Genomic DNA, 23,874 nt, shown 5'->3' with positions numbered 1-23,874 from the left:
TATTATTTTTATTTTATTTTATTTTATTTTATTTTATTTTACAGCCCAATATCAGTTTCTTTTATAATTTTATAATATTTTTTTTTTATTTTTTTAATCCACACAATACTATTTATTAGGTTACTCGTTAGTATAATTACAGAAATAACCTTTTCTTCATAAGTATCTGCCTAAAACAATAATTAAAAATGTTTATTCCAAACCTAAAACAAAAGGTTGTAGTAACCTATCTGAATATCATCCGTTACTATTTTAAAAGTCGAAAGTATGTCGCAGAATAAATGGATAAATTAGAGAGTCCCCACCCGGAGTTGATAAAATAGACAACTTTTCTGTACAATCTTTATGGCTCTATTCATATGTTGTATGCTACTACAGTTGCACATTAGCTATCCACAGGGAATGCCTTTCACTCCATCAATCTGTGTCACCCAAGTACCTTTCCTTCTTCAAGTACCAAAGAGCTGCTTCTGCTGCATGCTCCGCTGCCGCCTTCTTCGTCAAATGTGGTGCTCCGAAGAACTCGAAAATCGTATCGGGGGCTTCTTCTATCTCCAACACAACCTTGTATGTGAACCTGCAAAAAGATTGGACCATATTCAGACTTCCTGCTTTTAAGAATATTCCCAGATTGTAAGGACTTACATCTTTAAATGGCTTGGTCCTTCCTCATTCATGCAGTTAAATGAAGGGTGATTCCAATGGTTTATGGCACAAACTTCATACAGACGAGATCTTGCCGTAGTTTTCCCCGACCGACCTAAAAAGACCACCGTGCATTACAAAATAATTCAACCCATAAGAATAGTAGCTGCCACGATGCCTACCTGACGATGACGATGATGACGACGACGACGACGACGATGACGATGACGATGACAGCAAGTCTGTTGAACTATCATGACCTTCAAGGGGGATGCTAGGCTTCAACTGTTCTCCTGCAGCTCCAGATGAAGAAGCCAGCGTTTCACTCATCCGTGTAATACGAAATGGACGAGAATTCCCAACTTCACGGTGCACAAGAGGATCTAAGTCTGCACCAGAAAATTCTAAGCCATCGTCGATTCGATCCATCGTGACCGAGGGTGTTTCATCATAACCAATCAATTTAGGTTTCATCTTCTCGCTCGACTTTAAAATCTTCTCTAATGAATTGACCTCAGGTATGAATCCTTGGGCCTGCAGCAGAAGGTTTAGAAAATTGCTAAAACCATAGATTCATGTGATAGAAAGGCATGTATATTTAAACTCATATCCACCTTCAACTTCCTGAGTATAGCGTTGGCAGCGATTTTCTCGGCGTCTTTCTTTCGACGGTTGACAGCAGAAGCCGTGGCATGAAAGTCGTCCCCTTTCACCTCTGCTTCAACCGAATAATATTTTTCCATTTTCGATGGATTAAACTGAAGTTTCCAGCCACAATTTTGACAAACTTCGATTATGTCGCGAATAGGACTAAGCTGGAAGCCTGAAGAGCTCATGATAGGATCCAGAAATGATAACATTATCTTCCAGACATAGTTCATATCAAACCCTGTATCAACAAGAACGGCCCCAACACTAGATTCCACCAAGTCTCCCAAAGGCTGCAAGCAATGTAAGATGCAGCGTTCAAATGAGGGAACAAACGAAAGTAGTCCACATAATGTTGTCGTTGAATTGTATATCTAATACCTTTGGACATCTCGGCTGCTCGAGCGAATCTCTTTCCGAAGGAGGTGCTTTGATAAAGTCTACATAACTTTTTATATCACTTTCAAGGCTAGCAGAATCACAAAGCAGAAACTTGTAGAAGAATCGATCAACCGCAACGTTGGCAAAAGCTTCGTTCCTCACAAACACTGATCTCAAATCCGTCAATAGGCCCGGCTTCAGTTTAGGATATACTGAATATAGATACGACATGATCAAGTAATCCAGGACGGCATCCCCAAGAAACTCTAATCTCTGTTCAAACCCATAGCAAAGATCAACAAAATGGCAATGTTAAGTACAAATTTGAGGTGAAAAAAGAGAAAGTTCATACCTGGTAACAACCTCCTCCGTGCTTGTGGTAAGTCGGATGTACGAGCGCCTGCAGCAACAGACCTTTATGGAGAAATTTATGGCCTAATGAACTTTGAAGTGCAGAAATGTTTATAGTATCTGCAAATAGGACGTAAGCCTTGCTTGCCACGAGAGCATTGGTAACCTGCGAAGCTTCGAATTCTACTTTTATGCCGATCCATTTGAGAAATGCAATTGCAGCTTTGAAGCCACTGTCGACTAGGAATGCTCCTATCAGAGCTTCGACCATATCGCTGATCGTTTTCTTTTGTAACCAGTGATGGCCTTTGCTGCACTTGGTCTCACTAAATTTTGCATTATTTGTTGCATTATCGTGAGAATGGATATCGTTTCGTGTTTCCTCATTACAAATTCTTGGGCAAGGACGACCAAGTAAATAAAATTGGCTAGGTTCAAATGGCTGGTCACGTATGTATACCTGAAACAAGAAATGATACATGCACTGATATTATGATCCATTGAATGTGTGGTATCAGATGCCAACTTCTATCAAAAATGATATCAACATCTATTGATCAATCTCAGAATATATCATACCTGTAAATTCTTTCTAGTTGCTAGCTTGAACAAATTGATATTTTTCACCAAATAAGAACGTCTTCTTGTAAGTTCTCCTTCATCGAACTTATCGTGGGCGAGAAAAAGGTACCTTGCTACGGCAAATTTAAGGAAAGAGTCACCAAGTATTTCAAGCCTTTCCAGGGAAAATCGTTCCTGGCACTTCTCAGTGGTGAGAGCTTCTAGAATCTAATAAGAAAACTCATAGCTATTAAAGGCATGAAATGAACAAAAATGTGTACAGAAATTCAATGTGCAAGACAAAGCAACCCACTCTGTTAGCAGTAACCTCAGCTCCCGCTGGAAAAGCAGCCGCTAGCATACACTTCAATTCAATAGCAACAAGCAAATTTTCTAGACGATGCATAATTGATGGCAACAAAGATATAGAGCTCCCGATGTCTTTCGAAAATCCAGTTATCTTCAATTGACAAAGCTCGGGAGCGACATCGATAAAATATTCTTCCAGATAAGGTGCTTCTGCATCAAGTTATAGACCTTGTAAATTCTAAATCATTATTTAGCAAGTATGGCTATCAAAGTTACTCGTATACCATAGGCAAAGTATTAAAGAAACTTTAATATTGAGTATTGGCTGAACAATGAAACAAAATGAAACGACCCAGGTCATCGCTAGCAGATATTGTCCTCTTTGGGCTTCTCCTCAGGATTTTTTAAAACGCGTCTGCTAGAGAGAGGTTTCCACACCCTCATAAAGGGTGTTTCGTTCTCCTCCCCAACCGACGTGGAATCTCACAATCCACCCCCCTTCAGGGCCCAACGTCCTCACTGACACTCTTTCCTTTCTACAATCGATGTGGGGCCCCCACCAAATCCACCCCCTTTAGGACCCAGTGTCCTTGCTGGCACACCGCCTCGTGTCTACCCCTTTCGGGGAACAACCTCCTAGCTGACACATCGCCCGGTGTCTAGCTCTAATACCATTTGTAACGACCTAGGTCCACGCTAGCAGATATTGTCCTATTTGAACTTTCCCTTTCGGGCTTCCCCTCAAGGTTTTTAAAACGTGTCTGCTAGGAAAAAGTTTTCATACCCTTATAAAGAGTGTTTCGTTCTCCTCCCCAACCAATGTGGGATCTCACACAAAAGATGTCAAAGTAATTACAGAAATGAAAACTCGATCCGACTCTTCCAGCACCTGTATCCAGCAAACTTAATCTAAAATTACTAGTATAAGTAGCAAAAGAACTAAGAACATTACCAGAATCTTTCTGCTTTCTATTATGTAGCAAGTTGTGCAAACTGAATAGGGGTTTTGCACAAAGAAGAGGCTGCTCAGGGTATTTAAGATGAATGCCAAACCTGATCACAACATTCATACAGAAAGTTTATAAATGTAATACAAATAAGCACTAATAAAGATATAGGAATATTAGAGTAAATTAGAGAGAACCAAGGTACTGCATAGAAACCTACCTGGTCTTTAAATGCTCAAAATGACTCAAGGAGCCTGAGTCCTTGTATTGGCTGTATCCATTCTTCCTCCTCACAATGTTAGTAACAAAAAAGAATTCACGCTTGTAGGGGACGTACACTAAACTATTCTCGATATCGCTCGACCTTCTACGGCCATCATAAAGCATCAAATGGGTATCCGAGGAAGCAGTTTCTTTGATGATAGAGCATGCATGATTCTGGAAAATTTGGGAGGATAAACATCTTCTAATAACTTTCCAATCTATGAAAACCGATCCCTCATTATCGTGGACAATCACAGGAAGCAACAAGTAAGATGTCGATGAAATAGATCTAGAGACATTATTCCTCAATGGAATGTAGTCGTGAACAAATTCTGATCTGTCTAAAATGACCTTAAGAAACATCTCCTGAAAACACTCGGCCTGGGTAATCTGAAAAGCGTAGGTACATAGGGTAAATTTAAAAATTATAAGAGAACAATTTAATCCAGAGTCAGTAGATGAACCATTTACCTCATTCTCCAAAAGCTCGACGACCCTTGATGGCATCAAATTTACCTTTACAGATCTTCCATGTGCAAGATGAAGCTCAAGGTCCATTCTCACAGCCTCCTGGGGAAGTGGTGCCTTCACAAATAACCCAAATTCTTTGTAGATCCTATCTTCAGGATTTGGAGTAAATTTAATATGGTAACAGTAAAGAATAACATATCCAAAGCCAGTCCAAGACTCTTTGAAAGCAGCAGGAGATATCATCTCATGAAGCTCCAGTCGCGAAGTCTCATCTGCAACCATGCTCACAAATATCAACCAAGACCCATAAAAATAAAATTAAAAATCAGGGAGTTACTCAAGTGAACCTTCGGAGCTGTCAGAATCAGAGTCAAGTTCTAATTCCCCTTCATTAGCATTGTCTCTCATGGGCAAGAGATAGTCACTGAGAGCACCAAGTTTATGCAATTCCTCTACAGCTTTTAGACAAGCATCCTTTTTAGCAGCAACCCCAGAAGGCTGTGGTCTGCTGACAATTTGGGGGATCGGTGCATTGGAGGGCAGAATTGCATGACATATAGTTCCTCCTAAATCATCACAATAGAAAAACTTCGGCTTGGGGTCGAAGTACCTGTTTGTACAAGAATATCATGAAAGATTATATATTATTAAGATAAATTAAGCCCACTAGATGAAATTAAAGTAATTGAATGTGTTAGAGAAAGCTTCGCTTACGTGTCGTGTGGAAGTTTTGAGCAATATTCATGCAGTAAAGATATACTTCTTCCAGAAGTGACAGATGCACCAGTTGAAACCACTCTATAGATGCTTTCTTCATGACCATCAAATGTCTCAATGGATGAGCGAGAAGAAATTTCTCTGTTCATCCGTTTTTCATCTTTATGAAACTCATCTATCAACCCTAGATCCTTTTCGTTTCCACTGAGAAACAGAAGAATTTGATAAACTGAAGAATCTTAGGAAAAAATAATTGGTTGTAATTTAAATAAAGATAAGAACAGGACCTATCAACAAGGAAGGCATATTCAGACTGAGGCATTCGTGCTCGACCTCTTGATTGTATAAAGCTAGACACTGTTTCAGGAAGATCAAATCGTATCACAAGACAGCAGGTCTGAATATCAAGCCCTTCTTCACCAACCTTCGTTGCAATCAAAAGGTTTAGCTGCCAAGCAATTAGCCACAAGGATTAATCATAAAATTCAACTCTTTGAAGTTCAAAATAACCATTAGCTTCCTACATACTCAATTAGTTTATGATTATTTTTTAACTTCAAAGAGTTGAGTTTTATCATAAAAGTCATTAGTGTACTAAGGTGGTAGAGGAGATTCAGGACATTCATAATCAGAGAGTCAAGGACATACTATATCAACTGAATTGATGATTTAATTTTCAATCAACTAGTTGGGTGCGTGATAACGTACCTCCCCTGATCGGAATTTTGTAAGAATATGGTTCATGGTCTTCCTTGACATGCTCCTCAACTTTGAGTGGACTCCGACGAGAAAATCGCACTTCCAATATGCCAGAAATTTGAGGTTCTGAAGTATGTACGACAAGGACCTAGCTATAACTATTCTATTCACAAAAATTATACACTTCATGTTGGGTCGATGCCTGAAATGACGAAACAGAGAAAACAGCATGTTTTAGCAAGCTTTCCAAGAAATCCACTTTCTTAAATACAAATTAAAGATATGCAAAAGACATAAGCTGTGCAGATCTGCCAGGAAGATCCAGCCACCTCCTTATACTTGTGTATATACGTACGCAGCTACAGGTTGTGTTATCAATAACATTACAGTATACAAATTTGTTCATAAACAAAATCCCTTTGTAACACATAATAATCGATATTCAACGTAACAACCTCGATACATATATATTCTGCAAATGAGCAGCGACTGTTCTCCAATTCTCTTCAACCTACTTGGGTCTTTATATATATTCCAAAAGGGGGTTACATCTCTCTCTCTCTTTTTTAAGGGAGAGTACAATTCTCGCATAGTCGTGCATTCCTCTCACTTCCACAAAGACAATAATAAAACATAAAAGTAATGGTAGACAGTAAAAGATTTCAATTCTAACCTGAAGGAAGAAAGAATTCCAATAAGCCGTAAAAGCTTCTTTGAGAAACATGGCTCTTTCAAAATATCAACATTTAACATATCTGACACCCCAGCATCTACAGAAAGGGAAAAAGAAAAAAGAAGCCGCAAATATCTCAGTTAAGGGAGCACAAATATCGTGATATAACAGTTAGTGTTGACAGCACTGGTCCACCGAATTGTTGAATGGAGCATAAGATCAAAAGAATGAGAATAATAGCTATAAATCAGAGAGGAACCAGAATCCAATCTGCTCCAAAAGAAATTTGAAGTACCTATCTTGCAACCCGATGCGAAAATTTCAGCAGCTTGATTAAGATATCTATCACTTATGGAGTCATATTTTGGGTTTCCCTCTGCTGCCTCTATCAATTCACTTCGCTCAGAGTTATCTTCACTTAGGAGAATTTTACTGGCCTAAGAAAACAGATAAGAAAAGATAAAATAAGTAAAGCTAACATGAAGATAGATAAAATTATGTGTCAAACGAACAGAAAAGGATCAACAGAAATTTTCCATAAAGAATCACTCATCATTTTGTTAGATATCAAAAGATGAACCTTATTTATACCCCATAGAAAACTTCATGTTAGTCTCTTTCGTTCCATCACCGCAACCACCCCCCCCCCCCCCCCAACAAGGACAAAGGAAAGAAATATGTGAATTTGAGTAAGTTGTCTACTAAAGCAATGTAGATTTGCTACCCCCATCTCACCAAAAACGAAGAAGTAAAATAAAACTTCTATTAGATAGAGCTTTTTAACCTCTTTCTATAAGCTCCTCCCAAAAAAAACAAACAAACAAACAAAAAGTTAACACAAACATCAAGTACAGGAAATATATGTACGGCAGTAAGATGCTGAAAAGTTTTACCTGCAATGCCCCCCAAACACCAAGGTTTTCCAAACAAAATATGATATTTTTGTGCATCCTGCACAACAGTTTCTTGGTGGCCAGCAGACCTTCGTGTTCACCTTTCATCTGACCAAGAGCCACTATACACTGCTCTCTCCCAAGAAAAGGAAGAAGTGAAACTCTATGTAGATAACGAAGTTGTTACAAAGATTAATTGCCGAAATACCTGGCATTTCACGTCCTCAAGTGGGCAACAGTAAGTCATAAATGAGCTAGACGACCCAGTTGCAACAGGACCATAATAATAGATTTTAAAACGCGGTGATGACACAAACGCTTCCAGTTCTTCCCTATCTTCAACTGAATAAACCTACGAAAGGAAGGTCAATTTCTATTTTTACATCATGCTCAACCATCCACTAAATTTAAACACAAAGCATAGTTTTTTTTCCCTCGACTTTATGAACAGTTCTAATACTGTAGTACTGCATCAGGGTAATATAAGTTCATATGCCCAGGAGAAATCCAAAACTGATCATATAAGAAATTTTTTGGAAAATGTTTGATTGGAACTTGTTATTTCAAATCTATGTTTGCTCAAATTTTAGGTGTTTTGAGGAAACTTACTATTCCAATGGGATTAGTTTTTAAGTTTGACACGTGAAACGAGAACTGCACAGAACTGTGCTTGATCTATGAATCCTTGATTCCTTGGAAATGTTCTTTTTTAAAGAAAAAGATGACCACTTGATTAACCTTCGTTTATTTTACACAAGTGGAATTTTTTCTGACCTTACATTGTAATTATTCGGATTCATTTACTACACTGTAGTATTTACGATTTTCTATATGAAAATTACTGTCTCCTTATCAAAATAATAACAACTCCAGTGTTCCTGATTTTTTTTTTTTCTTTTTTGGTATGAAACAGCACTTTTAAGGAGAATAACTCCATCCAGAGTTCCTGATTAAAATATACATAGGTTGCTCCACAACCCACCTTTGCATCAAGTAACTTCTCAAGACTATTGATGCTCTTGGATAAATTTTGCTGATTGCAAGCACCTGAATTAGTAGAAGTAGAAGAAAGATCTGAGTACAACAAACTCGCAAGCAAAACCAAGACATGTCATCTGCAATCAAGTAGAAAATATCCCAAGCAAAAAGTTCGTTTGGAATAATGCTCATACTCGCTCAAAATGATCGGCAAGGTTCTCTATACGAAGAAGGGCCCCCTACTAAACATTCTTAAAACTGTTTTCCACCAAATCAGATGTAATTCTCTCCTCCTCCTTCCCAAAAACTAACCTTTCAAAGGCTTTTTCTAAAATGCAACAAACCAAGCTGGGCAACTTACATCAGAGATAAATTATAGAGGAATTCCACTTAACTGAGGTTGGATCAAAATTAGCCTCCCCACTTCCTATAAAATAAAATAGCCTTTCCTCTTGAGAAGAAAGACTTCTTACAGAAAAAAGAAGTTTCTCAACTTTGATTACGAGTAGATTCCAGAAAGAACAAGACCAAACGCCAAGCAAACCGGAATGCCTAAAGTGTAACAAAACAACCTCACACCCCACCAGGATATTGGCCATTTAAGTTTTGAACCCGAAAACAACTCAAAGCCCAAAAACCCTTTTCAAATTAGAGAAAACGAATCTAAGGAAAAGAAAATAATATCATTTACAAATTGCAACAATCTGGATAATATACATAAGACATGAAATAGAAGCACTAAAAAAACAAAAATTGCTGACACCAGATCCTATGAACTAAAACCTGGTAGCTCAAGAATCCTGTACTTGTACTAAGAACATACTGTAATGCATGGACATCTTTATGATAAAAAAATTCCAAGTATTCACAGCGGTACCAATTTAAGAACCTTTGCGGTTTTTAAAACTAAAATAAGATAATGTCTACTTGGGAAAAATAATCCTATAGAACCCAAGAATAGGCTCCCAACCTAATGGAAACTGAAATGTTAATATAAGGAGATACCTTTTCCTACAACTGGAGATGCAGTCATGCCAAATATCCGGGGTCTTTTATGCTCATTTGCTTTATAAAACACCTATATAAGAGGTAGAAATAAATTACATTAAGAAATTAAGTGGCCATCAGGAAAGATGTAAGTCCATCTGACCCAAATACTTTACACATATAGAATTCCTTACTCTCATGATTTCTGCATAAGAATGGTCACTTTTGACTTGGGCATGATGGCATTCATCAAATATTAGAAGTTCAACAAACTCCATCTTGATATAGCAGTGGTGTAAATTACGCAGTAATATTTCAGGGGTCATGACAAAAACCTGCATAAGATCAAGCCATAATATGTATATGAGATGGAGAAGTAGCTAAAGAAAACTTTTTCCTTATGCATTCAAAAATATCCAATTCTATTGGGGTAAATGATCTCTGAAAATAGTTATTTTCAGCCTCTTCTCACTGTCTTTAATGCAATGACATTAACGTTAAAACAAAACATAATTGAATTTTTTTGGTTGATATTAAAATGTCCGTAATGTAACAAGTTAACCATATTCTTTTTTAATGTTCCAATCTCAAGAAGAAATACCATGCATATATGGCTGATTAGAGAAGGCCATTTTGCTAAAGATGCAACTATCGTAGATATATTAAGAGGAACAATTAAAATAGATAGTCACCTCATATTCTTCCATCTCTCTTTCCCAATCATAATGGCTATTCAAGCATTTGGAACCTCCACAGTAGACCTTGACCTTGAAATCTATAGAATCTTCTATAACTTTTGCTTGCTACCAATGCGATAACCAACAGAAAAAAGCCTTTACATTGAGCTTTGGAACCACTCGTGCAGAAATTGATAAAAGTATTGAATTCTATAATCATTTATATAAGCAAATAGATTCTTGACGCTAAGAAGCAATTATTATGCAGAAAGTAACTTCATGAGTAACTGTTTATATAGTCCCAATATGATTGTAGATATAGCCAAAGTATATATGTTTTTCTCAGCAAACAGAAAAAAAAGGAAGCTCTAGGTATCGACAATGAAAAAACAAGGAATTGTTTGTTGTGGATAACTAAAGACAAAGGTAAAAGAATAATCGCCTGTATTAGGATCTAGGAGCTAGAACTTATTAGCTATACTTGTCGTAGATCCAACTGTTAAGGATATTTAGTAATAAATTATAGTTTACCATATGTATTATATTTGATATTTTATTATAAGGCAAATATCTAATATTTGCTTTATTATCATAGATATTTTTCCATTTATTACTATTTCCATATCCTTGTAATTCATTTGATTATAAATAAGATAACTTTCACACCATTTAGGTGTGGTGGATTAATCAAACATTCACATGGTATCAGAGCCCTCTCGGTTTAACAACTCCGATCCTTTCTTTTCAATGGCTTTTGAATTCTCTAATCTTCTTCTCCACCACCCCTGCTGGTTTTGACGCCGCAGGGGCAGTCTTCATGGCTGCCGTAGTCGGAGCCGATTGATTACTCTTCGGCTCCACCCTATTGACCTCCAAATCACCTTTCGTCATACTCTGTACATACAACCTCACCTTTTCCAACCCAATCGATTTTTCCTTGGCCAATATAGTCTCTCTCATTTTCTTCCCAATCAACCTTCATCCTTCACATAAACCCTAACCTAAACCTATCAACCTTTTGCAGAGATTTACCTTCGGAATCTGGGTGCCGCACTGGCCTATTCGCCAACCAAGTTGCCGCCGCCCTTCCTGCCAAAATTGGCTTCTTCGCCCGATGAGGCGACTCTTCCGACTGCCCTTCTCGCCAAAATTGGCTCCTTCGCCCAATGTGGCGACTCTTCAGGCTTCAACATTGTCTTTGTCCCTTGCTCTAGGTTTCCCCTTCTACTTCTTGGGGTTAGAAATATTCTCACCAGAGCCAAGGCAGCATCGTCGCTAAGCGACAATCCCTCTTCATGGGTTAGACATATTCTCGCCGAAGCCAAGGCAGCATCGCCGCTGAGCGGCGATCCCTCTGCAATTTTTTATGACCAAGAACCGTGTTGTTAGCATCTTCATGAAAAGTGTTTCTCAACCTCTTTGAATTTTTCAGATTCAAGCTTCACGTTCGTTTAAATCCGACGCTTAGCTTGCGGTGGGGTGTTAAGGATATTTAGTAATAAATTATAGTTTACCATATGTATTATATTTGATATTTTATTATAAGGCAAATATCTAATATTTGCTTTATTATCATAGATATTTTTCCATTTATTACTATTTCCATATCCTTGTAATTCATTTGATTATAAATAAGATAACTTTCACACCATTTAGGTGTGGTGGATTAATCAAACATTCACACCAACTATAATTGAATATTGCCTGGCGTTCACTCTCTGAGAAGTCAAAGGAGTTGCTAAACTATCTTTTGTTTCTCTCTCCCTATTGAGAAATATAGCCATTTCCTCATTTGGATGTTCATTTATACCCACATATTTAATAAAGAAGCAAACTAGAACCTAATCCATTTGATGCAGTCACTTATTGGAACATTATAGGACAATGTCTGTAACAATCCAAGCCCACCGCGAGTAGATATTATCCTCTTTGGGCTGTAACAAATGATATCAAAATCAGACATTGGGCAATGTGCCAGCGAGGACAGTAAACTCTGATGGGAAGTGGATTGTGAGATCCCACAACGAAACATTCTTTACAAGGATGTGAAAACCTCTCCTTAGAAGACATGTTTTAAAACCTTGGAGGAAGCTCGAAAGGAAAAGCTCAAAGAGGACAATATCTACTAGCGGTGGGTTTGGGCCGTTACTGATATGAACCAAAAGACATCATCATACAATATAATTCAATGAAGATGTGAAGAAAAGGTTGTCAAAATTATCAAAAGATGTTTCAATTCATGCCAAAGAAGAATGAAGTTTGATTGTTATAAATTTTGGGTGGGTTACAATGGAGAGTAATTTAGAGTTATTGTATTTTAAGACTTTTTATTTACTTTAGGTTACAATTACATCATGGCTAATTATGGCCATTAAGTATGAATGTTACAACTATTGAATGTTCAGCTATATAAAGGCATTCCAAGAGTTGTAACATTCATACTTAATGGTCATAATTAGCCATGATGTAATTGTAACCTAAAGTAAATAAAAAGTCTTAAAATACAATAACTCTAAATTACTCTCCATTGTAACCCACCCAAAATTTATAACAATCAAACTTCATTCTTCTTCAATGTGGCATGAATTAAAACATCTTTTGATAATTTTGACAACCTTTTCTTCACATTTTCATTGAAGTATATTGTATGATTGATGTCTTTTGGTTTGGTTCATATCAGTTACAGTTACAAACTTTTATATTAGTTTTGAATTGCTTAGTTGCAATCTGGACAGTTACCTTACCCTACGTGTTTTAGGTTCAAAGGGCCAACTTTCACATGGATTAAATTTTCTTACTCATTTATTGGCGTCAATGTAACACATGGATGTAATTGGTTGAACTTCCACAAACAACTTCAAAGCCCATTTCAACCACAGAATTCAGAGTGCAAATCAAACCAATAAAAACTAGAGGGGCCAACAGGTAAAAGAGATCAACGCCTCACCCTACCATTACGAAAGGTTCAACAATGCAAAGATAGAAGTGTAACGATTTATTCCCACAGAAAAGAACAATAAATATGGATAGATAAACAACAACCAATAAAATTCTGCATAATTTTAAGTTTCAACACCTGCTGAACTAAAGCAACGGTAGGAGCCAGAAAAACACAGATACCCTTCTGGGGCCTCCTGATTAAGTGGCCCATCTCGTATATCAGAAGTATAGCAATGTGAGTCTTCCCACAGCCTGTCCCAAGATAAACAATGATATTCTCTTCCAAAGCTTTCTTGCACAGCTCCAATTGATATCTACATAAAAAGAACGATGAAAAAATAATGTGCCAACAACTTTTTCAGTTCGTAGCAGTGATCATGACCTTCAGACAAACGTTTCACTGGGCAATTATTCGAAAAAATACATAAAATGAGAAGTTAAAGAATGAGATACGTAAATATGAACTTCAACTATACAACAAATTCATCACTTAGAACGTTAAATTAACAATCAGTTTGTACTTAGGAAAGCATTAGAAACGTAGTTGATAGTTGATAATCGTTTCCTATGAATAAAAAAATGTAAACATTAAAAAAAAATTCTAAATTCTATGTACGACATTGTCACTGAAAAATCGACAGTAACTCTCGTGTTCAGAACACAGCCAAACAAATGCACTAAAACTCTATAACCGTACAAGAGGACATGAAACGACTTACTTCCTTGCGATTCTCCTTGGATCTTTGCCTGATGTTCTTATACTTGAACCCTCTCCCTGATCATCCACCGGAGACAGACCCATAAATCTCTCGACCGACGCAGAGATAGTGGGCTGAAAATTGACGCTATCGGCAGTCGTAGAATTGGTCTCTCCATCAGGCATCCTAAACCCAACTCCAGGTAGAAATTAAATATCACAGAGCTGAATGAACTTTGTCAGATACTGTAATAAGCGGAGCACAGCAGAATGAGGAGGAAAAATGAAAAACACTACGCTACGTGCTTCTTTAAGCAAATGATTTTTTGGTCCTTCGATGGGCACACGAATATCCGTACAATGAGTGGGACCCCAGTTGTATAAGAAGACTAAAAAGCAAAACCCAGAAAGCAGAAAGTCTATAAAATCACTCCAAACTTGATGGGCAAGTTAAGTGCCTTCCTTACGAAGCTATCGCCTCCGTGGAGTGGAATTATGCGCCTCTTATCAATGGAGGTGAATCTAACGCGAACATGCCTTAATCGACAAGGAGACGCGATTCGAAAGCAAACCGTGGAATTTGTTCATCGAAATTCTTGGATACTCTGTTCTGTTCCGAACAGGAAACTGCTCTTTCGCGTTGGTACTGTAACCTCGCTTGCTTGTTCGCGAGTGTCTCTTTCGTGGAAATAAATGTCGTAAAAGTCAATCTGCTTTTGGTTAATAATTAAGAAAGTCGCTTTGAGTCGTCGGTATAGTTCTGGTTCTTTGTGTGCCGTTTCTTGTAAGTTCATGCTCTGGTCGTCGCCGTTTCTTTCTCCGTGGCGCGCCGGGAACCGCCGATTTTGTAGGGTCTGGGCGGGGACTATACAGTCATGAAAAGACAGTTTTAACCCTATTAATAAATTGGGAATTTCAATATTTAATTTTTTTTTTTTTTTTTTTTTTTGTCCCTCCCCAAATCTATCACAATAAACCCCATTTCATAAACTTTAATTTCATTTTAATCCATATATTTTTTAATTATATATATATAAATAGTTCAAAAACTTAATAAAATAATAAAATAAAATATTAATTCTTGGATGAACACGACTCTCCTAGCTTCTCTTTGAGCTTCCCAAAATGTCTTATATCAATAGAGATAGTATTCTTTGATTATAAACAGATGATTATTTTCTAAATTTGGAGACGTGAGACTTCCATCTACCTAAAATTATAATATAATATTGTATTAATTTTTTTTTTTAATTAAAATTTTAATATTACACGAGTCTTAATTTATAATAATTCGAATGAGAACTACATGGTATTGCTTTGGTCATCGCCTGGATTTGCAGGCATTACGTTCTTCCAGAACCAGTGCTTCCTCCATATCAGGATCATCTCTTCAATGGGAACTCCTTTCGTTTCGGGAAGGAATACGTAAACGAACACCGTCATCACAGTGATCCAACCAGCGAAGAACAGGAAGATTCCGTACTTCAAAGCGCAGAGGAGGGAAAGAAATGACTGTGCGATTATGAAAGTGAAGAGAAGGTTCACTGCTACTGTGATGCTTTGTCCTGCCGATCGTGTTTCTAGAGGGAATATCTCGCTAGGTATTGTCCAACCTAGTGGCCCCCATGACCATCCGAACGCCACAACGAATAGACAAATCACTATTACCACCAAGATCGAGAATCCTTTTGATAGCTCCTCATTGTTGCCGAATTTCACCCCCAGGATAATGGCGACAACGACCTGTTTATTCACATGAAAAGTCAGTAGTTAAAATTTTGGAGTGTTTTCAGGACTTCCGTCTCTTCTATTGATGTGTAAGTGAAGAATCTCTCATTCGTCTCATTTTTTTTTTTTTTTTTTTTTTTGTTTTCGACTGAGTACGAAATACTATGTGATAATAAGATGTCAATTCACCAGCATTTCAGATCAAAGAATAGGGCTGTTTCAAATGTTAATGAAATGTGATGAAATCTTGCCTGGCATATTATCATTTGTATTCCTCCTGAAATTAGCAGTACTCTTCGGCCTAATCTGTCGACGGTCGCTATCGAAATCAAAGTCGAAGAAGCTAGAACTGCTCCTGTCAAGGCTGAGGAGTATAGAGCTGCATCTCCACCAAACCCCATGCTCTGAAACAACACTGGAGCATAAAATAGAATTGAATTTATGCCTGTGAGGATCTGAAATGTTGGCATGAAGAATGCCATGACCAACTGTGGTCTGTTGCTCCTTCTAAAGATGTTTCTAAAAGGATGTTTGATGGAATTAGCAAATTCACTTGCTTCTAGAATGTCTTCATACTCTGCATTCACATCGTTTGTTCCTCTAATTTTCTCTAGAATTTTTCTTCCTTTTTCTTTTGCTCCCCTCTCCATTAAACTGTTTGGTGTCTCAGGTAGAAGTAAGCCTCCCACTGTCATCAACAAAGCTGGAAATGCAGCCAAACCCAGGGAGAGCCTCCATCCCCATGGGTTAAGCTTCTGTGTCCCATAATTGATCATGTTTGCCGTGAAGATCCCAAGAGTAGTTGCCAGCTGAAACATCATGTTCAGGCCTCCTCGAAGATGTGTTGGTGCCATCTCTGATAAGTAGAGTGGAACTGCCTTTAAGAACAAACAAGCATTAATGCATTAGGAATGAGGTGAAAATGAATTCCTCTCTAGACAAAGCTAGAAAATGGAGGTGTTTAAGCATGTAAGGTAATCCATTCTCTTAATTTTCAGGTGCAGGATCCATACCTGATTCCCAAAGCCAATGCCTACACCAAGCATAATTCTTCCTAGGATGAGCATTTCAAGATTGACGGCAGCAGCATTTAGAGTTGCCCCGACAAGAAAGCTAATTCCGCCGCAGACTATGCTTGCACGGCGCCCATAGTTCCGGGTGATGGGAGAGGCCACCAATGAGGAAACTAATCCAGCAAGATATAGCGATGAGGTAAATGCTGCAAGCCCTTGATTATTGTACTTGCAGTAATTGTTTTCATGTGCACGCATCTTGTTTCTGTACACCGATGGAAAGAATTTTTCAAGGAAGGGATTCATCGATGTCACCCCACCTGTTGGATCATAAAGTTAACATTTCAAAAGGTTCCTCACTTCACTTATTCAGCCCCTATGGAGTTTTATATTATTTTGATGCAGAGAAAAATCATAAATGGGGCTTTTTAGCACCATCACCTCTCAAAGTTGAGATAAGTCTTGTGATTTGTTTAATCCCTGATTGATCAATGCTAACTTCCTGTAAATTAGCTAAATCACTGTGCTGCTAAAAACTCAAAACTTTTTGTAGTCTTTTGCTGGATAATTAGATGTAAGCTTTGAAATTCCTTCTGACATCCAACTTTTCTCCTCCATAGTCGTGCCCCATCGACCCCCCCCCCCCCCCCCCCCCCCCCCAACCCATATAAAAATACTTGGAAACGAGGAAAAAGGAACAGGCCAAGATAATCTTGGAGACCCTAATTTGTTCTTGAGACAATTAAAGAGAGATTGGATATGAAGCTCAATACAGAAAACAGGAAGTACCTGAAATTCCAATGTCATAACCAAAAATTGAGCCACCAACAGCAGCCACAAGACAAGCAATAACCACATAAGGCGTAACTCTTCCTTTGTACTGCTCTGCTCTCTCCTTGGCCACTCCTGCTGGAGCAAAAGACCCACCTGCCATCTTCACAGACCTTCCCCTCCCAACAAATTTCTCTGCTTCCTCAGTTCAAGCTTCAATCCTCAACGCGTGATCAATTATTTTATCTGTTTCTATTCTAACCCTTCGGGGATTTCTTCAGATTATTGATGGGTGAGAAAGAGATCCGCCCATATTCAACTATATAGGGAAGGAAAGGATGGGAAACCAAACTTTAAATATTTTGGTCGAGGGAAATTAAGTCTCTGTCTTATTCATCATTTTCCTTTAAATTTTTTTGGCAATTATAAACTTAGGCTAAATTTGTTTTTTCTTCTCTTTCTTTTTTTATTGTTTAGATATTTCAAGATGGGAGTTTCATACGTACGGCAGTTGCATTGTATTTGTTACAAGTTCAGTAGTCAAAATTTGCATTAATTACCTATCATGACTTATTTGTTTTGATTTGATTGGCTCATCTTCTTGCTTGGATCATGGAGGTTTCACTTGACTGACACCGAATAATCTCCCCTGTTCTGTTGATAGATCGGTATGTTGTGTAGCTTAGTAGCTTTTTCCCTCAACAGGCAGTGCCCCAAGCATCAAGAGGGAGATCGAGCTGTTTATTATCTCACTACTTTGTTTGAAACCGTTTTTTACAAAAAGTTTGTTTATTGTTTACCTAAAATTACTCGAATGAAAGTGGCTTTTAATTGTTCTTGGAAACAAAATTGTTTCTGTTCATGGTTTAGAAAGTTAAGTTTTCAAAACCATTTTTCTAAACCTTTCCGTATGTCAATAAAATTAAATTTGTTCATCGTTCACTATGAAACCACACAAAGCACACATTTGGGAGAAGTTTTATTGTTAAAAGTTTCAATTATAAATAGTATATCATTTCCTTTTTTAGATATTATTTGCCTGATATAGCAAAACTTTCAATGACAATTCTCCTTTTGCAGGGCTGGTTGAAGCTTTGTAATGTGTATACATGGAGAAAAGGTCGTTTATGGGAAAAGAGCCCCCCTGTCTTTCTGAGTTGGCCTCACCGAAGCTTTGTTGCATGTGACTGTCATGACAATCTCTTTCCATTCTGAATTCTTTATCAAAACTTGAAATGGACTTGCTTAAAACTCCTCCTCACCGGATTATATTTTAACTAGTTGAAGTAATAGTTTAATCTCAACTCCCAAATTAAGATACGAACTTTATCAATTCCAGCAGATAAAAAGAAAAAAAAAATTGGTCGTTGCTCTAATGTTTATGCCTTATATTCAATCATTGCATTATATTCTTAAATTTTTTAACTTTGTATTTATTTATTTCTTGGATTTTATATCTATGAAATTTAGATTATTATCTATGGGTTTTTTACCGTGTACATATGGGATGAAATTGACTAATTAAGTTTGCATTCCATTCCTTTGTCAACGTAAGTATAGTTCAATAGTAATTGACATATGTTCAATTTCTTGAGATCGAAGGTTTAAATTTTCATATACGACTTATTAAATATAAAAATAAAACAATAAAAAAATGTCATCATTCCTCCCAAATTATTTCTTAATTATTTTCTTGACAACAACGTTGAGTAATACCCGTTGACTTGACGCAAGAACATGCTAGTTCTAAGGAAGAATTAGTGGAATAGTGGCTAACTTGTGCTATGGATAATTATGTCCTCTCCTACTTCATAAATGTGGTTTTATTAGTTTAAAATAAGCTCTATTTTATAAACATATTATTTATTAATTAATTTGTTTAAAATATCTAATATAATTTATTTACTCCACCGATAAATTATTGTCATAAAGATGAAATATGCATGAAAAAGAAGGATAGACATAATTTATTACAAACAGGTAAAATCGATGTTGATTTTTCATTGAACTAATAAGAAGCGCTTTTTTTAAAATAAGATTTGCCCAAAGTATAGAGGAAATTAGAGAACTTAGAGAAATTTATTTAGGTTAAAATTTTGAGTGATTAAAATTTGTAAAAGATTTGATTCCACATTTTGTGGTAATTGTTTTTCTTTTTAAAAAGAAATAATAACAAAAATGCTTATTTTGAATTTCATTAAAAAATATCACATCATTCAATAAAGGAAAAAACTTTTACCAAAAGCAAAAGATAAAAAAAAAAAGAATAAAAAGTTGTGATTATTGATGAATGATATTTTTCAAATGGGACCTTCTTCGTTGGTTGATACGTAATCACACGCACCTCAAAAGCGATGGATTCTTTTCGACTAAAATTATAACGGTCCAAGTTCACCGCTAGTAGGTATTGTCATCTTTGACTTTTCTTGCTTCTCCTCAAAAATTTTAAAAAAATGCGTCGGTTAGGGAGAAGAAGTTTCTGTACCCTTATCAAGAATGTTTCGTTCTCTCCAACTGATTGGGATCTCACTCTCACAAAAAGGTTCTTCAACATCCACCAATAATGAACTAATTTTGGTCTTTTTCTAAAACAAAAGCTGTAAATAAACTCAGGTTCATGAAATAAGAGGAAGCAAAACTTTTGACCAAGTACTGTTGCTAGATTATCTAGATATCCATGCTGGATTTGAATGAAAAAAACAAGACTAATACAAGATAGAACATCTGCCAAGAACTTACAGTCTTTGCTCCTCGAACACTGCTGCACTTCTTAATGGTTTCTGGATCTTGGGCATGAGGGGATTACTCAGTCCAGCTTCACAGAAGAGAACAAGTAATGCACGAACCAGAACGACGAGAGGAATCCAACCGTTCCAGTTGTGAACATGATTGCAAGAACCATGAAGAGTGAATAACCAAGGTAGAGAGTGGCTGAGACGGGTCCACTCAAGCTCTTGAGATCGAAGATGAGATAGTTAATCGAGTACAAGAAGATGTATAAGGCAACTGAACCAGAAGCAAAGAAAGACTTCCACCACCATTTCCAGTCTTCAACGCATAGATGCATATAGGTTAGAACCAGAGATACCTCAGCACAAACGACAACAAGAAGCACAAGCACTATGAAGAGAAACCCGAAAACGTAATAGACACGACCCATCCAGAGGCTAGACATGATAAAGAAGAGTTCGATGAACAAGGTGCCGAAAGGAAGTGTGCCAGCGCCTAGGACTAAAAGCCATGATGGGTATTTCTGGGGAGGAATTTCCCGTGGGATTTGGTTGGTTCTAACAGGATACTCAATGTGAGGTGCCTTGGCACCAAAATACCCACCAACAAGAGTAAGAGGGACTGATATACAGAACCACAGCAAAAGTAGGATAACGAAGAGCGAAAATGGAATCGCTCCAGTGCTTTGACTACCCCATAATAGAAAATTCAGAATGGTAAGAATTAGAAAGGCAATGCCTGGGAAGAAACAAGCAGCCTTCCATGAGACTGAAACCCATCCTCTGTGGTCACCACAACAGATAGTTCTCCAAAGACGTACAGCGACATAACCTGCTGCAACACCGAGAATCATATAGAAAAATAGCATACCTGTAATAAGCGTTCCACGGGATGCTGGGGACATGAACCCAAGAGCAGCAAACAATATGGTCACAATTCCCATTCCTAGAAGCTGAACCCCATCACCAACCATTATACACAAAAGTGCAGGATTGGCTGGAGCACGGAAAACATCCCCCACAACAAGCTTCCAACCAGATAACTCTTCGTTCATCTGCGCTTGAGCCTCCTTGTCAAGCTCCTCATAACGTGTAAGATCTCGTCTAACAGTCCTCAAGAAAATTACAAGAACAATACCAGCGAGAAACGTTATCACCATTAAAGAGTTCAAGATTGAAAACCAATGAACTTTTGAACCCTCCATCTTCAAATACGCATCCCATCGAGATGGCCACTTGATGTCACTCTCTTCAAACGTAACCTCATACGTAAACACTATAGATTGGCCTTTCTTAATTTGCATTGATACACTAGCAGGGTCACATGGAACAGGATTTGGATACTTTTCATACATCTTTAAGTTCTTAACTAAGTCCACATTGTGCAAAGGGCTGCAGGGTACAACCTCAAATCCAACAACCATATATCCTGGAACATCTAGTTCCTGTTTACTGACTGTTGGGATCACACCTGCAGCATCACCAGTTCCCATTATGCTCGCAACGTTCGTCTCCTCGTATTTGTGAACAAGAACCTTAAATTTCAAATGGTTAAAGACATAATAGGAGCCCTTGAGATTGATTCCTACAGGGTATCCTGTCCAACGCAATGGATATCCTTCTTTCTTGGTATACCGGATTGCCGGTAAATTGTCCAGGATCAAGTTCACCTGATACATCTCATCAATCCTCTCCTTTAAGATCTTAAACTGATCATCAGTCAATGGATCTGTCTGGCACAAGAACACATCTGTCTGATTCTTATACATCTTAAACAGATACGGCGAATTCTCAATCCGATCCCCCATAAGAACCTCACCAAGATTTTCAGCACTATCCTTAACGCCCCCTTGAGGTTTGCAAAAAGGCAAACTATAATAGCTAAATGGCATTTCAGTATCGATCGAGGTTATGGAATTAACCTTCACCGACAATTCATCGCCCACAACATGTTTGAGAGGGTAACTCCCCGGAAGATAAAACCCATATCCAGATTGAAAAATCAAGCACACGGTTAAAACCCAGACCCTAAATCCACCCCAAAACTCCATTGTTGAAGAGTACGAGCTCGATTAGAGTCAGATCTAGAAGAATCACATCAAAAAGTAGATAAAAGAACAGTAAAATAAATTATGCCAACTCTTAATTTCACCGAAAACCAAACAAGGAAATTCACGTAACATATAATTTCCAACATGAAATAAGAGAATAAGAGATGAAAATCCAGGAACGAACGAAATAACGAACTTCACTGACCTGAGACATAGAAAACTGGAAGGACGATCTCCGGCGTAGGAAGGAAATTCGCGGCTGTAGCTGCCTATACCACGAGTTCTCAAATCGAGAAATAGTTGACAATTCAGTATTGCAATGCGAGAAGGATTTGGATCTTTCCCGGCGTGTTTATGCAACGGTGACTGGTGAGGGCGAAGTCTAGAAGTCGTGGCCAATCTCTCCAAATGACCATTATGTCCCCTCCAAATTCCAAAACCCCTACTTGTAGCTCATTAGTAATATTCACTTTTCATCCTTCATGTTACTTTCAATAAATTAAATAAATATAATTATGTGTGAATCATTTAAATAATTTTTATATTAATGAAGACGAATTTAATTACGTTTTATTTAAATTAATTGATAAACCCGAGTGATTTAGATGTGAACGAAAATATGAAATCACTCTGCTTTATCTTCTTTAACTTAACCAAAGTAATTTTTGGCATTATAATTAACAGTTGAATTATGTTCAAATTGGTTGAATTTGTTACTATATATATATATACACTTACATCATCTGATATTTTAGAAACGGGGAGGATTCCCATTTCTACCCCGTTTCTAGGTATATTTCCATCAACAATTACTTGAAGCTAAAGGAACAGAAAACCTTGTAGAAAAGGCAATTGGCGGATGATGATCGTCGTCTTCCCCATCGAAACCGTGGTTGAAATTGAGAGCATAGCTTTCAGGGTCATACTGAAACCTGTTTTTCCTCTGTTTTTTCCTCTTAAGAAAGCCACCCATTTTTCTGATGAAGTTCTTCCATCTGGGTCCACCCACCATTTCTGAAACCTCCTTCAGCTTCTTCCATTTCCTCACCATCCCACCCCGTTGCTGCTGCAGAAGACTTCTACCTTCGTAATTACCGTTCCGATTGAACCCGAACCTGAACCCGAATAGCCGAAAACAGCCGCCACACCCATTTGAGGGAATGGCCTCGTCAATGTCCTGACGGTCATCCTGTTCCCGTGGTCTGGTTGGATGGGTCGCCATGGAAGAGAGAGGGCAGAGGTTCTAAGTAAAGTGGGATTGTGGGGATGGAGAGCTCTGTTCGGATATGGGGTTTGAGGAAGCCATTGAAGGACAATGGGTCCTTCGTTCCATTTTGATTCTCCTCTGTGTTTGCCATTGAATGCGTCTAAAGCTGGGTTTATATGACGTCGACGGAAAGTTTGCCAAAACCCCATTTCCCAAGTTTTGTAATTTCCCTCCAAATAAAATATTAAAAAAAAAAACATATTTTCATAGATAAGACCGTCCTCTCCCTTATCTAATGTCGATGCATTTAATTAATTTCTAATACAAAAATATAAAGATTTGAATCAACTGTTTCAAAAGCACTTTAAGCAACTGTTTCAAACGGACAGGGCACTACCTTGGTGTGGTTGTAAACACTATGAATCAAAAACTTGTCAACAAAGAAGCTATCTTAAAGGGCACAACACGCCGCCGCCCTACCGGCGAGACCTAGGAAGGCAACCTGATTGGGAGTCAAAGAATCCATAGTACCCAAAA

General features: G+C 37.7%; 4 protein-coding genes and 1 long non-coding RNA gene across 6 annotated transcripts; 1 reads left to right on the top strand and 4 right to left on the bottom strand.

Moving 5' to 3' along the window:
* Nucleotides 1–216: 216 nt before the first annotated feature.
* On the bottom strand, nt 217–14,712 carry LOC111485046 (dicer-like protein 4). 2 transcript variants are annotated; one of them, XM_023131735.1, is made up of 25 exons: nt 13,861–14,712; nt 13,278–13,455; nt 10,217–10,327; nt 9,719–9,859; nt 9,543–9,615; nt 8,542–8,606; nt 7,768–7,911; nt 7,560–7,688; nt 6,962–7,103; nt 6,667–6,763; nt 6,003–6,195; nt 5,582–5,742; nt 5,292–5,498; nt 4,925–5,187; nt 4,578–4,849; nt 4,063–4,496; nt 3,848–3,948; nt 2,900–3,102; nt 2,605–2,814; nt 2,027–2,485; nt 1,675–1,947; nt 1,260–1,586; nt 828–1,179; nt 646–760; nt 217–577 (listed from the first exon to the last, which is right to left on the bottom strand). In XM_023131735.1, exons 1-25 carry the CDS (start codon nt 14,022–14,024, stop codon nt 418–420), a joined length of 4,974 nt encoding a protein of 1,657 aa, XP_022987503.1. In that variant the 5' UTR covers nt 14,025–14,712; the 3' UTR covers nt 217–417. The 2 variants fall into 2 exon arrangements, with proteins under 2 accessions (XP_022987503.1, XP_022987502.1); XM_023131734.1 differs by having other exon boundaries at nt 2,900–3,105; nt 13,861–14,711.
* A 377-nt stretch (nt 14,713–15,089) lies between these two features.
* Nucleotides 15,090–17,658, bottom strand: LOC111485050 (sugar transport protein 7). The gene is made up of 4 exons (XM_023131740.1): nt 17,369–17,658; nt 16,580–16,899; nt 15,818–16,444; nt 15,090–15,581 (listed from the first exon to the last, which is right to left on the bottom strand). The coding sequence occupies exons 1-4, from the start codon at nt 17,511–17,513 to the stop codon at nt 15,141–15,143; spliced, it is 1,533 nt and encodes a 510-aa protein (XP_022987508.1). The 5' UTR covers nt 17,514–17,658; the 3' UTR covers nt 15,090–15,140.
* Nucleotides 16,343–18,609, top strand: LOC111485053. Its single transcript, XR_002718614.1, has 3 exons — nt 16,343–16,482; nt 16,565–16,778; nt 18,431–18,609. It is a non-coding gene; the product is annotated as an uncharacterized LOC111485053 (long non-coding RNA).
* A 1,278-nt stretch (nt 18,610–19,887) lies between these two features.
* LOC111485048 (transmembrane 9 superfamily member 11-like) lies at nt 19,888–22,570 on the bottom strand. Its single transcript, XM_023131738.1, has 2 exons — nt 22,336–22,570; nt 19,888–22,163 (listed from the first exon to the last, which is right to left on the bottom strand). Exon 2 carries the CDS (start codon nt 22,128–22,130, stop codon nt 20,157–20,159), a length of 1,974 nt encoding a protein of 657 aa, XP_022987506.1. The 5' UTR covers nt 22,131–22,163; nt 22,336–22,570; the 3' UTR covers nt 19,888–20,156.
* A 362-nt stretch (nt 22,571–22,932) lies between these two features.
* On the bottom strand, nt 22,933–23,352 carry LOC111485032. Its single transcript, XM_023131720.1, has one exon. It carries the CDS (start codon nt 23,350–23,352, stop codon nt 22,933–22,935), a length of 420 nt encoding a protein of 139 aa, XP_022987488.1.
* Between the last annotated feature and the right edge of the window lie 522 nt (nt 23,353–23,874).

This window comes from Cucurbita maxima, unplaced genomic scaffold (genome assembly GCF_002738345.1).
Source record: "Cucurbita maxima cultivar Rimu unplaced genomic scaffold, Cmax_1.0 Cma_Scf00010, whole genome shotgun sequence".
NCBI lineage: Eukaryota > Viridiplantae > Streptophyta > Magnoliopsida > Cucurbitales > Cucurbitaceae > Cucurbita > Cucurbita maxima.
Note: the sequence above shows the minus strand (reverse complement) of the source record. Positions and strands in the feature narration are given on the sequence as shown.

Bases quoted from the DNA above. Each gene is read 5' to 3' on its own strand.
- LOC111485046 (XM_023131734.1), bottom strand. From the start codon at position 14,024: ATGCCTGATGGAGAGACCAATTCTACGACTGCCGATAGCGTCAATTTT. The intron at 4,850-4,924 runs GTTCACTTGAGT...GCATGGTTGCAG, and splicing joins TGATTCTGACAGCTCCGAAG to ATGAGACTTCGCGACTGGAG. The intron at 1,587-1,674 runs GTATTAGATATA...CATTGCTTGCAG, and splicing joins AGCAGCCGAGATGTCCAAAG to CCTTTGGGAGACTTGGTGGA.
- LOC111485050 (XM_023131740.1), bottom strand. From the start codon at position 17,513: ATGGCAGGTGGGTCTTTTGCTCCAGCAGGAGTGGCCAAGGAGAGAGCA. The intron at 16,900-17,368 runs GTACTTCCTGTT...ATGATCCAACAG, and splicing joins TTATGACATTGGAATTTCAG to GTGGGGTGACATCGATGAAT. The intron at 15,582-15,817 runs GCAAGATTTCAT...GTGAATAAACAG, and splicing joins TACAAATGATAATATGCCAG to GTCGTTGTCGCCATTATCCT.
- LOC111485048 (XM_023131738.1), bottom strand. From the start codon at position 22,130: ATGGAGTTTTGGGGTGGATTTAGGGTCTGGGTTTTAACCGTGTGCTTG.
- LOC111485032 (XM_023131720.1), bottom strand. From the start codon at position 23,352: ATGGCGACCCATCCAACCAGACCACGGGAACAGGATGACCGTCAGGAC.